The 15,395-nt window shown below is 41.1% G+C and overlaps 1 protein-coding gene across 2 annotated transcripts in view; it reads left to right on the top strand.

Moving 5' to 3' along the window:
• The window catches only part of slc8a4b (solute carrier family 8 member 4b), a 94,536-nt gene that overhangs the window by 47,760 nt on the left and 31,381 nt on the right, over positions 1 to 15,395 (top strand). For both annotated transcript variants that reach the window (XM_071477771.1, XM_071477772.1), the window contains exons 7-11: positions 1,168 to 1,278; positions 1,375 to 1,527; positions 3,900 to 3,996; positions 4,150 to 4,341; positions 5,676 to 5,868. In XM_071477771.1, coding sequence (XP_071333872.1) covers positions 1,168 to 1,278; positions 1,375 to 1,527; positions 3,900 to 3,996; positions 4,150 to 4,341; positions 5,676 to 5,868 — 746 coding nt within the window. The remainder of the gene's footprint in view (positions 1 to 1,167; positions 1,279 to 1,374; positions 1,528 to 3,899; positions 3,997 to 4,149; positions 4,342 to 5,675; positions 5,869 to 15,395) is intronic.

The raw sequence follows: 15,395 nt of genomic DNA, 5'->3' as shown, positions 1-15,395 counted from the left end.
TCAAATTGGCACATTAAGGATTCCTCAGTTTTATCCATTGTACACATTTTATCCTTTAATGCTGAACCATAGAGGCTGTCCAAGTCGCCGCTGCTCTCCCTTCTTCTTGTTTCCCATCTTCCTTCCCTTGCCTCCTTTCCAAGTCATTTCTTGGCCTTTGTTTTTTGGTGGTGAAGGAGGGAAGGAAAGGAGTTTGGCAGGCAAAGATGCATTCAGACCTCCCTCCCCTCGCAGCTACTCCCTCAGCCTTGTGCTGTAAATAAGAGTGACAGCTGCCCTGGAGATTAAACTCCACCAGGTAAACGGAGGTTCTTGTGGTCACGATGAATCACTGAATAAAGTATTAAATAGTTTCTTCACTCAGTCATCTGGGGAATTGGACTTTCATTAGACAAATTTGCTCAACAAAAACAGATCGTGTTTTTAACTAAACTAACAATTACTGACTTTCATCTAGAGAGATGCAGAGTTTGAGAGGATTGTGCGGTAACGCTGCCGGCCGTCCTTTGAATTTAAATAAATTGCAGCGTTCCCAGCTCTAACGCCACAGTTAATCCAATAATTTCCACAGCTAGAGTGGCCAATCTGTTCATTTTCAATTTGGTAGATCATGAGGATATTAAATTACTAGTCACACATACATTTTTTATTGAAATCATTAAATTTGGATTGATAAGGCTCATTAGATCTAAAGTTTGCAGCTAAGAGAGCCAGCCAACTACAGTCTGGTGCATTACAAAGAGGTTCATCTTAGAGAAAGTGGATGGCTACAATGTCAAATCATTCTTTGTCAGTGTGATTCCACTTATGTATAGTGTCTGTCTTGCTTATATATCTGTGAAAAAAAACACATTATTTGAAGCTCAATCAAAAGAGAAATACTCGTACCTTATCTTCAACTGCAGGATCTGGGCTCAAAGTCAAGCATCCACCCTTCCGCAGTGTTTTTAATTAACTCAGTGAATCTGTAGGTGACCTTTGACCTCTAACCAACCTGTGGAGGCGTGAGAGGAATTTTCCATAGGTGATTTGCTGCTTAGCCTTTAAATTGCAGCTGACAGTTTAGAAATGAAAGCTTTTATATAAAAGTACAACAAATTAGGGAAACAAACGAAGTTATAAATGAACATGATAGATACTTTGTTAATTGATGCTTGTGTTGATCAGGTCCTGATGCAGCAGCAGAAGAGCAGAGCGTTCTACCGTATCCAAGCAACCAGGATGATGATCGGAGCCGGCAACATCCTCAAGAAGCACGCCGCCGACCAGGCTCGCAAGGTGAGACGCGCATGTAGTACTGCTCTGTTCTCCATTGAACCCGAAATTCACAGCAAGAGAACACCATGCATCTGATACTGTGTGTTTTCTTTCCAGGTGGTGAGCAGCCATGAGACCCAGGCCCAGGAGGACGACCCTCACACCACCAGGATGGAGTTTGAACCCTCTTTGTACCAGTGCTTCGAAAACTGCGGCTCCCTGAAACTGACCGTCGCCAGACACGGAGGAGACCCCGGAGTTACCGTCAAGGTGTGTGTGGTATGAATACAAGACAGAGGATTGCTCAGATAACAGGAATTAAAATGTTCTGGCTATATAACAGTGTGTGTGTGAGGGAGAGACGCCAAGAGACACTGAGTCAGACAGAAGCAGACACAAGAGGAAACAAAACTCTTCTCTGGACTGAGTTCACTCATATCTTTGGCACTTTTCCTAGTTCTGGTCTGATCTTACTCAAATCATCGACTCTACAGGCTCTGAGCATCCTTGTTCTCTTTTCTGGTTGGATGCTGGTAAAGGGAGAGAAGTGTGTGATGAGAGGAGGATAGAGGAGAACTGGGAGACACAATAGAGAACACTTTCCACATTTTTTAGATTTCAGCTTTTCTTTGAGTTGTACTTGAAAAAAAAAGAAAAAAAAAAGAACACGTCTTTTAGCAAAGGCCCATTGATCTGGGGCTTAACGTAGCCTGATAATCTGAATAAGAGATTTTCTTTGAAGTCTCCCACAGAGTCTGTGGCAGTGATGAGATTTCTGATCTGCTCGCTACTACTACAGAGACTTTTCAAGGCTGTCCTCTGTTCTTCTGCTTGTATACAAATGAAACTATGACGCAACATCAGTGTTGTCTGTAGATGTGTGCTGATGGCTTGACCTCAGTCAAGGCTAACTTGTTGCTTGTTAAGTCAAGTGGGCTATTTAGCCTACATACACACTCATTAGGCATGGTGTCAGAGCAGCACATTAAAGATGAAGATATTTTATTTAACAAGCAGCATTTCCCAAAGAAGCCACTTGTTGAACCTGAAAAGTTCCAGTAATCTGTTCACTATCCCACACTTTTTAATGCACTGTTTAAATCTACACAACAATTTATTTAATCTCTTAAAAGGTAGCCATATTTTATATAACGTGGAACAGCTAACTATACAAATGTACTGTACACCCACATTAATTGATTTTCTTGGCCACTTGTTGCAGGAAACAAATTGTAAACAACATCTTTTAAGCAAACATAGCTAACTTGTTAGCAAACATTTGGTTATATACATGTCCAGCAGAGCAACATAGCTTTCATCAGGTAGGCCTAATCTTTTTTTCAGACTACCTGATAAATGTTAACACAATATACACTCTTCTTTTAGCTTTGTTTACACCCGCTTTAGCTGCTAAACGCACCACTACGTCCACTAGCTAGCTGCTAACTTTGTCAGCTGCTACTAGGCAGGTAGTGTACAATGGGTTTGTAGAGCTACACTTTACACTGTAGCCTACGCTGTAAGATGTGATTGTGACCATGCAGTAAAAGTGAACTGAAACAGCAAAGTTGGGACCTGGAAAACCAAAACAATGTGCTAAATGCTAAATTGATGCTAAAATAAACCTTAACTCTAAACTTAAGTGTCACAATGGGTTTGTCACTAACCTCTCAAGTTCACACAGTTGTTTGAGTTTATTAAATGAAATAAAGACATCTGGATTCCTGCTATACTATCCACACCATAATAAAACATATTAGTGTAGATGTTCTCCTCATACTCCATGCTAATGTGTTATTTTAGAAAATAGATGCCATGTTGAAGGCATCTGTAACAATGTTGTATTCATTCATTTAAACTTAATTTAAAAATAGTGACATAAAGATATCCACAAAACATTAAATCCAACACATCATCTTACCGTTTCTCTGCTTTTATAATCATATGGAGATATAATTTCTCACATTTTTAAGCTTTAAAAAGCAGCATTCCTCGTGTCTGAAATGATCTGAAATTTGATCAAGGCACAGTACAAAGTAGTCTCAGCAATGTCAGCTGAGTTAATGGAAGCACTCAAAAATAAGTTTAGAGCTGTGTCACTTACATACACATTTCATGAAGGGCTAAAAATAGGGCAGAGCCATGAGGATCACTACAATTGCATCACCAACAGTGAGTCACAGACTTGTCTTTGCCTGCAAACAGCCGCAGATGATTCTGAACCAATCTGAATTTTTGTAAGCCTCTGTGTAGGACGGAGAGGGTTAACGATGCAGCAGATGGTGAGAGGACAGACAGAAAGGAGAGGATACAAGGAAAGTTTTGTTGTACTATCTTCAAAGTCTTTATTATCAGACTGTATCTGACCGGAGGGCTCAGTTTAATGAAGTTGTTTTTCATGTTCTCTCTCACCCTCTGTGCCCATCTCCCCAAATGCCTCTCCTCTATATCTTTGCCATCCCCTTCTCTCTTTCTCTTCTTCTTTTCTCTGCATTCCTCCTCCCCCTTTGTGTTTATCTGCCCTTTTCACATCTGTTCACTTCTGTTTCGGCTTTTTTTTCTTTTCGTTTTTTTTTTTTTTTGCTCTCTTTCCCCCTCGTCTCACCCCACTTCCTGTCTCTCTGTGTTCCTATCTTCCCCAGGTGGATTACCGCACAGAGGACGGTACAGCAAACGCAGGTTCAGATTATGAGTTTGCTGAGGGAACACTGCTGTTTAAGCCCGGAGAGACCCTGAAAGGTAAAAACAGCAGTGACAGCAATAGTTCATGATATATTTTCAAAAAACATGTCACTGAGACTGAGGCTCAAATAGCAGAGATCATCTGCAGAAGCCGGGGTAAAATATGCTTTTAAGGTTTATTATTGACCAGAGTAATAATTCTTTTACCAGAGATCACAGTCGGAGTGATTGATGATGACATCTTTGAAGAGGATGAGTATTTCTACGTCCACCTCAGTAACCCTCGAGTGGTTGGTTATCCTGAGATTGGCACCGTCCCTCTGGATGCTAGTGCCACCCCCAAAGCTGTTCTGGGTGACAACCACACAGCCACAGTGACCATCTATGATGACGACCACGCAGGTAAGATGAACCCATGAATAATCTTAAAGGGATTTTATGTCCTTTCTGTTATTGATGACATAGAGTAACGACGTGGAGACAGACTAATAAAAATCACTGATGCTACAAAGCAGCGGCTGGTTAACTGCCTGTGTGGATGTTGAACATGAAATTATGTTTCAAACTGTAAACTACTAATATTTTTTCTTATCAAATTACCAGGAACGGCCTTGTCAGTGGTACCAAAGTTCACAACCCCCTCAGGAAACATAATTTTGGGGGTGCTGTCACTCCAGAAGTTAATTGTACTGCAGTTTTGACCAAATCAGTAAACAACTCACAACCAAGACTTTAAAAAGAAAAACTATACAAATCTGGCTCCTGATTCGCAACAAATAAGTCAATACATTACTGACAGTTGAAAATTAAGGTGTTTATTAAAATAAGCATCTCAGTGATATTTGCACATCCAACTATCTGATGCAGGTGCGTTGGAAAATGTCGTCCTGAAAGAAATAAGTATCGCAATTCATCAGTCATCATAACATGTCGGCCTCTCTAGACCTTCGTCAGAGGTGCCTTAAACAGTTCTTACAACCATTAAATAGATGATGCTTCACCCCTCTTCTGTGTGTGCCCAGGTTAATGGGGAGTTCCCACGGGAGTTTAATTGTCACACATTAAAATAAACACACAATGAAGTGGAAAAATGCCGGGCATCAGTGGTGTAAAGCATGTGTGGTTGAGTGAAGTTTGGTTGGTAAAAGTAAAGGAAAATAACACAACATAACTAATCTAAAGTGGTGTCCTGGCTGCTCAGCAGCAGAGAGAGAGCACAACTCCAGGGAAACCACTCAACTAATATGGACAGGCCTCCCAACACTGACACTTCTGGAAACAACCAACGGAGAGAATTAAAGCAGTAGATAGAGAGAGAGACCATCACAATAATAATAACTTTGAGTTTGACTTTATACTTCTGTTCAAGCTGGGACATGCAAATCCACATGGATATATTGCTCTGCTGCAGCAGGTAATCCCGTGATATCCACAGGATGGTTTCAAAAGTTCCAGTCCCCCCTCCCCTTTTTCATTTACAGGACTTTGATAACCTCCAAAGAGAATGAAAGTGCAGGTGGATGAGTGGAGGGTGAGCATTTACCTAATGATCATTATCTTTTATCCAGAGAGAGTGGGTGGTAATCTATTATCCTCTCGCTATATATACCATACACCTTGGAGAGCAGGCTAGTGAACGAGAGCGTAGGTGTTCATCAACCTCTTCCTAGTGCTTCTCCCCTGTGAAGTGATGTATTCTCTCTCTTTCTTTTGTCTTCCTTTTCTTTCTTACTCAGGTATCTTTACCTTTGAGAGCGCCAGTCAGAGGGTGAGTGAGAGCGTGGGTGTGATGGAGGTGAAGGTGCTCAGGACGTCAGGAGCCCGAGGCCTGGTAGCCGTCCCGTATCGAACCCTAGATGGCACCGCTAAAGGAGGGGAGGACTACGAACTGGCTGCTGGCAAGCTGGAGTTTCAGAACGACGAGACTATGTGAGTCAGTGTTGTCAGTAACTGTTATTTCAGATTTGAGAATGTCTCTTTCAGACATTTGAATCCCTACATAATACATGGAAATATTATTTCCTTCCATTTCAGGTAGGCTGAATAGTTGCTAATATCACAGACAAGCCATTTGCATGATTTCCCAGGTTGTTCTATAACTGAGCAGTCAGAGGTCTCGACTGTTATTTAGTTTCAGTACAGGCTGCTCAATACTTTATAAGACCTCCTGACAAAGTTGACCAATTGGCAACTTCTTTCCATTTTTTTGTATTACCATATTTTTACATTGGCAATGACACAGTCTTCTCTGTTTCCTTTCTGTGTGACTGACTCCCATTCAAAAATCACTGTGAAGGTTAACTGGGTGTTTAAAATGCATTTGCAGTATAAATAGCTCCATTAGGTAGATAAGAGTGTAATAATGCCACTCTTTAAGGTAGGCTACTCTGCATTCAAATGCTTGCACGTGCATGTGCACACACATACACACTCGCAAAACTGCTCCTGCTACCTTAGGCGCATGCATTTTTAATATGCTGATGTTAGCGGTGTTAAATTGACCAATACATAAAGCGGTTGGGAATGCGGTCTTACTCCTGGGGCCTATAAACCAAGTGCTCGGTGTTTGTGTGTGTGTATGAGAGTGTGTGTGGTCTTGTATATCTATCTGTATGGGGACCAGTTTGAGTTTTAGATGATAAGAGTGAGGAGGTTTTGCCCAGTTCCCACTTCCTCAACATGCTGTTTGAATGACAGGGTTAAAAGCAGGGTTAGGGTCAGAACATTTGAACAGTGATTAGTGCATAAGTGTTGTGACGTGGGGGTAGTCAGCGTGTTTATGTCTGTGAGTATCCTCACATGTATAATAATACAGATGTGTGTGCTTGTGTGTCTAGGGGCAGCCAATGTTGGGATTCAAAAGCTGCCCATCTGTGGCTTACCCTCAGTGTCTGCCTGTGTGTTCGTGTGTGTGTATGTGTGTGCTCCTCTCTTTTTGTAAGAACCAATATTAGTTCAAGACCTTAAGTGTGAGGACAGGGTCTTGTTTGAGGGTTAAAGTTAAGGTCTAGGGTTCGTACGTACTCTGGTTGTGATAGTAATGGTCAAGGTAATGCATTATGTCAGCGAGGGTCCTCACAGGTGTAGGAGTACGACTGTGTGTTTGTGCCAGACAAAAATGCAGTTCGCTTGTATCATCTGATACCAGCCAGCCTCTGGGTAGGAGTGTCACTACAAGGGCACTGTGTTTTTGCATGTGTGTGTGTGTGTGTGTGTGTGTGTGTGTGTGTGTGTGTGTGTGAAATGATGTACTATCAATGATGCAATCACTGCTCCTAGTGAACAGGGAGTTCAGGAGGGGATGAGAGAGGAGTGGGGGGGAGCTATAGAGGGAAAGAGAGATAAGATGGAGATATACTGTAGGATCAAGGATGCCCTCTGGTAGCTCAGTAATAGTCCGTGGCTGCTATGTCAGAACAGGAAACTAAAGAGAGGCCTGATGTGAAAGGAGTTGAGATTGCAGCAGATTAGATTATCTCAAACTGAAGGCACTGTTGTTATGTTTGCTACAAGAGGATTATACAGATATTTTACTCCACAAAGGTTGTAACTTTGTGGGTCAGGAGTAAACAATAAGCAACTATAAGTATCTTTCTCTGCTGGATGTGAATTATTAGTGCAGGGCCTGGATTTATGAAGCATCAAACTGAAACTTACCTTTTCACTACACTACACCCACTTTCAGCAAATAGTACCCGGAGCAAAAATGCATATATACTAAATTAAGTAGTTTTTTCTAGTAGCTACACAATGTACTCAACACATTTAAAAGTCTAACAGACTGTTGCAGATCATTTGATGAAATAAAACACATTGGGTCTATAATACAGGTTAAGGTTGTACATATGTTTTGTCAACAGTTGTAAAAGAGCTAAAATAACTTGCACACAAATTACTGCTCATTTGTTTTGTTTTTTTTAAGACTACACTTATAGCATCGCTCTAGGTATGGTAATGGTAATGGACTCTTAGTCTTGTTAAATATTATCCCTGTTTATTTTAGCATAAGAAGATTATTGAATGTGCATTTGCTGCGGTATAATTTCAGATTTCACATGAGAGCTGTTTTCAGGATTTTCTACTATACTCCACTACTACCATAATAATTTTGCTCCACTGTCCTCATCCTGCTGGCTCATGTTGCTCTCTGATTTTTATGTCTTTAAACCCCAAAGACCGTGAAATGAGGGCGAATGGAGGAAATTGTATGAGATGCTGAAGGAAAGACACGGGGGGGCTTTGGAAAAACTGGATGAGCGGAGTGAATGTGGAGGAAAGGAGGAAATGAATCGATAATCCGATGTTTCCATGTAAAGGAGTGTGATGAGAGGGAGAGAGGGATGTGACAGAGAGGAAACCCCACTGACATATTGATCTGTTTCTCCTGTTCTTTCCCTCCACAGTCCACCTTTTCGTTAGTGCTCCTTTTATCCTTTTGTCTCTATCCTCTTGTGTATCCTCTCTCTCTTCTCAACCGTCAATGCTCATCTGTGCTTGGACCTTGTTTTCTTTCTAGATCTTAACATCTTTTTTCTTTCTTTCTTATTCTCTCTGTCCATCTGTCCATCCATGAGAAGTCCAATCAGTTCTTGGGTTTAAGGTGACTTACTACCTCCCTCATTATCAGGATCCCACAAGCTCGGTTTATTTACCCCTCTTTTTGTTCAAATCTCTCTGTCCTCTCTTCTCTCATTTTCTCAATCTCTTCTTCCACTCGTTCAGTTTGCACAGTCTCGTAATATCCTTCCCTCTCTTTATTTTTTCTTGTCTTTCCTCACTGCTACCCCTCTCTGTGTGTTTCCTCCGCCTTTGAGCCCCCTGTCAAAAAATCCCCCTCTTCACAGAAACCCTCTTTTCTCTCCTTTCTGTCTTTGCCTCATTAAATTTTCCCATTAGTTAACCTTGAATCTGCTCTTTTTCTTTCTTTCTTTCTTTCTTTCTTTCTTTCTTTCTTTCTTTCTTTCTTTCTTCATTTCTGTCATGCCCCCCCCCATCCCCCACATTTCTCACATATTTTTAGATTCTCTTCCACGCAGGATGAGTTTTGTCATCCTTCTTCTCTCCTCCTCCCTTGTTCCCTCCCTCCTTCACCCCTTCACCTTCTCGTCTAACCTCCCTGTCATCTCACATGTCCCCCCCCCTCCCTTATCCTTTGCTGCTGCACACGTCAACTCCTCTTCATTTGCATCTTTCCTCATCTCTGTCTTTCACCTTTACTTATTTACACCATCAGATTTTTCCTCCCTCTTCTCCTCCCTTTTTGCCTTCCTCCCCCTGTACACGACACCTTATCATCTTCCTCCATCTTCTCTTTCTCACCTCCTCTCCTGTCTCTACACCTCTTCCTCCCATATTTCCTCCCTCTCCTCATCTTCTCTATACATCCATCTCTGTCGAACTCTTTACTCAGAGAGAAAGGACTTACTGCCAAGGCAATTGAGCTGGATCACAACCCAGACATAACTCAGTGTCCACACACTCCCTCCACTCTCTCATGTCCTTCCTGCAGTATATCTTCCTTCACTCATTCACAATAATTTTATTTACCTTTTTTGTCTATTTGATGTGTTAAAGCATGCCAATACTAACCTGCCTCCTCTCTTGTTTATTTCATCTGTTGGAGTGAACTTTTCTAAAAGTTGGAGAAAACTCTGACCAAAAACTGCTGATCCATTTTTGGGGAAAATCTGAAAGGCACCGGAGCTGAACTGACAGGAGCAGAGTAGAAGAGCAGGAGGTGGAGAAGGAAGAAAACATCTAGGATCAATTCTCGATTTTTTATGCTTCTATTCGTCAGAGGTTAGAGGCAGTGGTGCAGCCAGGATAATATTTCATAGTAGGCATGAGAACTGCTTGTTTGCTTCTAGGCAACCTTCAGGTTTCCCACTAGAAATTTGACCCATATCCCGTGCTGTGAATAATGCAATGTCAAGTAAAACCAAACTAGTCATAGTCTACAAGTGGATTGGAGACGTTTGTCAATGAGAAGTAGACTGTGTGCTGTGTGTGTGCTGTGAGAAAATACATGTATGGTTGTGCTTTTATTGTTATGCATAAAAGTAACCACACATTGTGGTGCACCGATGGCTCATCTGGCAGAGTGCAGATTTTAAAGGCTTACATTTAGCTGCAGTGGTCCAGGTCAGAGTCCCACCCAAGGCCCTCTGCTGCATGTTATTTGCTTTGCTCTCTAATACTAACTGTAAAGCAGTAGTACACTGCATTTTTTGTTAACCTAGATATTTTTGGGTAATATGCACATAAAAGAGTGTGTATTGCCATAAAAAAATGTTTGTCAGCATTATCAGGCATTGGATTCCCTCATTTAGCTAAATAAACAAACAAAATCATAAAAAAATGTACGCACAGTGTGTACAGGATCACGGCTGCCGGCGCCACTTGTTAAAGGTCAGGTTTCAGCTGAGTGCTCCCTGGAGCTAATGATTAGACATAGTTGGTATAGCAGTCTATGTGAGTAGTATTTGGCCTGTGAAAACAGCAGGATTGTGGCTCCGGAGAAGTTTTGTCCAGTCCAAGAAAATTATCCTGATGATGTCATAGTGATGTCATCACAGTCATTTCTGCTCGGACTTGGAGACCACGGATGTATACCAGGAAGCTTGTGCTTGAAGCTTGCATCCACTTGCAGACCTGAGCCATGTTTCCCAAAAGCATCTTCAGGCTAAGATGATGTAAAATCCATTTCATGAGGGAGGTGTTTCCCAAAAGCACCGTTCTGAAGATACTGAGGTGATCGTAGATTAATGAGGGCCTTCCACTGAATCATAGGAGGCTACAGAAACTGCAGAAACAACCAAAAACTATATTTTCTTTAACTTTTCTTGAAGTTTGAAAGTATGCATGTTTTCTCAAATCCATACTTTTATCAAGGGGACTGCTGTTCTTTGTTACTGTTGATGTAAAACGAGTGATTATGCTTTAAATAAAGTAGTGTACCAATGTGTGCGAATGCCTTAAAGCATGGATAGTAGAGGACTTCAATTCTCACAGATACAAGCATGAGGAATATAGAGTCACAGAGTGAAGGTTGAGGAGGAACAAGTCTGTGTTTCATGACTTGATGATGAAGCGAGAGCTGACGTGATGGAAAGAGGATGTAAATTAATGTGCATAAGTATGTTAATGTCATTATATCATTTTCTCACTTGAGTGGAATTCTTTTCAGTGTCTCTCTGTGGGAAATCACACATATACATATACAGAATGCAGCACGGTGAATGTATGTGGACTCCATTATAAGCTGCAGGAGTGAATGACTTCTCTCTGTTCAGTCAGTTAACGCTTCGTTTATTTATCTCTGTCTTGTTTGTCAGTGGAGCATTTTCTCAGCTTCTCTTTATCTGTCTGCAGCTCTGTCTCGGTTTTCTCTCTATTTGTTGGTGTTTTTGTTAATCAGAGGGCATGTGTGTGCAGAAGTCAAAGGCAAATGGAGCAGTGTGTGTGTGTGTGTCTGGGTGTGTGTGTGTGTGTGAGACAGAGAGAGGCTCAGCAGGACCAGTTTATTCTTAGCCCTCCTCTGACCTGCAACTCAGCGCAGAGTCACAGCCAAGACACAGACAGCACTGTGTGTGTGTGTGTGTGTGTGTGTGTGACTGTGTGTGTGTGACTGTGTGTGTGTGGTGCTCTCCCCTGGCTGTTCATTATAAATTTCAAACAGGTGTCGCCACCAAACTGCGTCAACGCCTGTTCAATTACCACCTTCCCCTGTGTATGTGTATGTGTGTGTGTATGTGTATGTGTGTGTGTATGTGTGTGTGTGTGTGTCACACACAAAAATGTTTTTGGAGATTTTTTTCTTTTTTTTTTTCAATCTTACAAATGATGCTGTTCCTAAATGAATTTGATCTTTTGACTGAATTTGAAGATGCAACAACTTACATTGTTAAAACAAAAACACAGTTTGAGTCCCTGAAACATAGGCTAGTGATCTACTGCTAGCAACGTTAGCATTGTAGCTAAGGTGGTGCCATGTAGTACCGCGCCCCCAGGTAAATACTGCGCTGGACAACACAGGCCGTGCAGCAGAAAACCCTTGATTTACTGCTTTAATGTGACTAGATAGCTAGCTATCCAGGCATGCTAACGTTTGCAGCTAATATTAGCGCACATAATCCACTTATTTTTTGAAAGACTAACAAGAACTCAAGGACTTTCACACTATACACTGAGTTCGCTCTTACTAGAGCCTCATCCACGCCTCCAGGGGCCGCTGTGCCTGTTTAAGTTTGCTAAGCTATGATTGGTGAAGTGTAGAAACTCACTGAGAAAGAATCTGTTATCTTGCTTCCTGAACCATCACTTGTACCTAGTGTAATCCCAGCATCCTGCCATGTTGCTTTATGTGTTAATGAAGCCCAAACACGAGGTCTTAGTGTTTCTGACAACGCTGTCAGAAGAGCTGTGATCATACATTAGCTGCTGGTGAAGGAGAAGTCTGCTTGTGCTTCTTAAACAACACATTCTCCCCTTGGCAAGATGTTTCTGGGAAATCAGAGAGACACAGAGGAAATTCGAGGAAAGTGAGAGTGTGAGCCTGTGTGTGTTTGTGTGTACGTGTGGGTGGGTGAGTGTGTGCTTGTGTTACAGTGCTTATAAAGTGTTTGATATTTGCAACCTGTTTCTCCGTCTGTCACCAAAGTAGGGTGACTAACCCAAAGCTGTTCCCAAAATAAAACATCCTTTGAACTCCAAATCCCCAAGAGCTGTGCACTGTACGGGTGCCTGAGAGCGTGTGTGCATTCAAGTGTGTGTCTTTCTGCACATGTACATACAGATGCATTCGTGCTCGTATGAGTGCTTCAGCCTGAAGTGTATGTCTGTGTTTGTGTCAACACTACTATATTGTAATTTTTGTTGACTCACACCATCTCTTCTACTTACACCTACACACTAGCATCTTTAGTATTCTCTAAACAATCAGTATGTCTGCACACTGTGCGCTTCCTGTTTATCAGCACACTGCTTAATGAAGCGTTTATCACAGTGGCGGGCCGTCAGGACCAGCAAGGCAAACAGTGCTTGAGCAGTTAAAGCTAAAAACAGGCATCAATTAGAACAATACCAAAGTGGAAATTACTTTTCTCTTTACATCTCAGAGCAGCTTTCTGTCCCATAAAAGATTTGATATTCCCTGTTTATATTCAACTTGTAATTCACTGCCCTCTTGTGGCTGCAGCAGGCTATTGGCTCTAGAAGCTAGCTTGACCACCAACCGCTATATCTATAGATTCTGTCATTTGCATGGGTCTGACTATGTCCTGTTGACAAAGGCTGGGGCTTGTCAAGCAGAGCAGGGAACATTGTTTTTAGAGGTTAGCACTTTGAGAAATACTCCTGGGATCTTGGACAAGTGACTAGCTTTAGCCAAAGCGTGCTTGTCAAGCTGTCCTTGACACAGCTTCCACTGCTCTGAGATCAGTCATGATATTGCATGCATTAATATATAGATACGTGTGGAAACTGTAACAGTGCATTAGACAATGATTGCGTTTCTTCCAGAGCAACGAGAGATTTATCATCTCAAATTGGTCTTATTAATGACCTTGGTCAACATGTGTGACGATGAGGAGCTAGGGATTCTGGGGAAGCTTTTAATGACTCCTTTTGCCTTCACGGACACATTTATAGTTAACCATGGCATGAAACACAATCCTCATGCTTTTTTATTCTGTTCTGCTTTTTAGTCAGTTTGAGACATGTTGTGGTCTCTTCATCAAGCTACAGGGTTCTCTCGCTCTGATTCTATTCTTCAACATCAGCGTGTTAAAAGTCTAAGCATGTGTTGTTTACTAGATGTGACTGAGCAGACACCAGAATAAAACAGCCCGAGTGCTGTGAATCATGGGTAATGATACAATTAATCAGTCATACAGTGAAGCATGACGTTAGAAACATGTTTTTATAAGGACATTTGCATGAATCACACATGTTAGAATTGTCAGTTCAACTTTTTTTGTCACAAATACAAAATGAATATTAGTTGGTTAGTATGCACGCTGTTTACTGCTGCATATATTTATCTAGCACAGTTGCTTAAAAACAGCCTCTGGTTATGTCATGCAGTCATGAGGCCATGTTGTTTGTGTTATTGTTTGCTGGATTGATGCACAATTGCAGCACTTTTTACACACTTTACTGCAAGAGAAAATGACTGTATTTCTTTCTGAAACCTTGCAATATTTTTTTGCTTAAATGTTAAACAGACAACCATATGAAAAACATCATACATACTTACTTTATATCTAAAAAAGAGGTGGGAAACATCCAACGCCTTGGTCTTGCCAAACAGAAAACATCAACAGTAGTGTTAGCAGTGATTAGAATAAATTAATCATTTAAGATAAACACTTCAGCTGTATTAAAGTGTGTATGAGCAATGGGATAACCTGCCTTTTGATTTAATTTAATCATCCATCTACTTGCTCCATTACCTCTGCTTGTTCTCAAGGTTACGCGCTTTCCTATATCTGCCCAAGTCGAACAACATACAGTACCTGTCTATATTATTTATTTCTGGGCCCTGTACTCCACCTGTTTAGATTCTTGTTCAGATTCTTCTTCATTTCTTTTCATTTCCATCTGCTGCTGATTCCGTTTACTGTTGTTATTGTCGAAGAGAAGTTTGGGTGGTGTTTCACCTAAAAAAATACACTTTGGTTTAATTCATTTCATATTTTGGCATAATAAAGTATCTTGTGTATATCTTCATGAACACTCCCCTCAGTATTTGGACTTTATTATGCTTTATTTCTGAGTGACCATTTTAACTCAGCTGTGTTGTGTTTCTGTGTGATTTTCTTATATGTTCTACATGTTAGAGAGCAGGTTGTTTCTGTTCAGATTATAGTTTGTAATCATGCATAATGTGAAGGATGATGATCTGGAGTTTCTTTCCTTTTCTAGACATTTTGACTTTTTTTTTTTTGGTTGATAAAAAAATATTATCATTTTTAATTTTCATGTGAATATAAATGTAATGATTTTGATGCCTACACCTGTGATACATCATCTATTTTACCAGGTTTAAAATAAGGTTCCTTCAACTTTATTTGAGTGAGAAGTTATTGAGCCATATGTTTTGTCCTTTCTATTCTATCACAGCAACTCTCTTGGTATGAGTTACACCTTTTCATCATTAAAACCTGAACAGATACTTCAGAGCTGCTGTAAAAAGTACAGTGCTGTACCAAAAGGACTCTTGAAGCTTAGTACATTAGACCGTCAGTATTTATTGTGCACTTCAGGGCTGTTTTCACACTTGGCAGCAACATTTCTTCCCTCCCATCTGTTCTACACGCACCACATCCTGTCAGGTTCAAATAGCAACCTGCTAATGGGCAGATAAACACTTTCAACTTCCCCCTGGTTCTTTGCTGAGGAACGTCAGGATTCCTCCGGCTCCGTAGGGATGACAGGGTTTTCTTTTTTTTATTCTT

Source organism: Trachinotus anak, unplaced genomic scaffold (genome assembly GCF_046630095.1).
Source record: "Trachinotus anak isolate AG129_WGS33_773 ecotype Australia unplaced genomic scaffold, CSIRO_AGI_Tana_v1 ptg000005l, whole genome shotgun sequence".
Classification (NCBI taxonomy): domain Eukaryota; kingdom Metazoa; phylum Chordata; class Actinopteri; order Carangiformes; family Carangidae; genus Trachinotus; species Trachinotus anak.
This window is presented reverse-complemented; position numbering and strand designations above follow the sequence as displayed.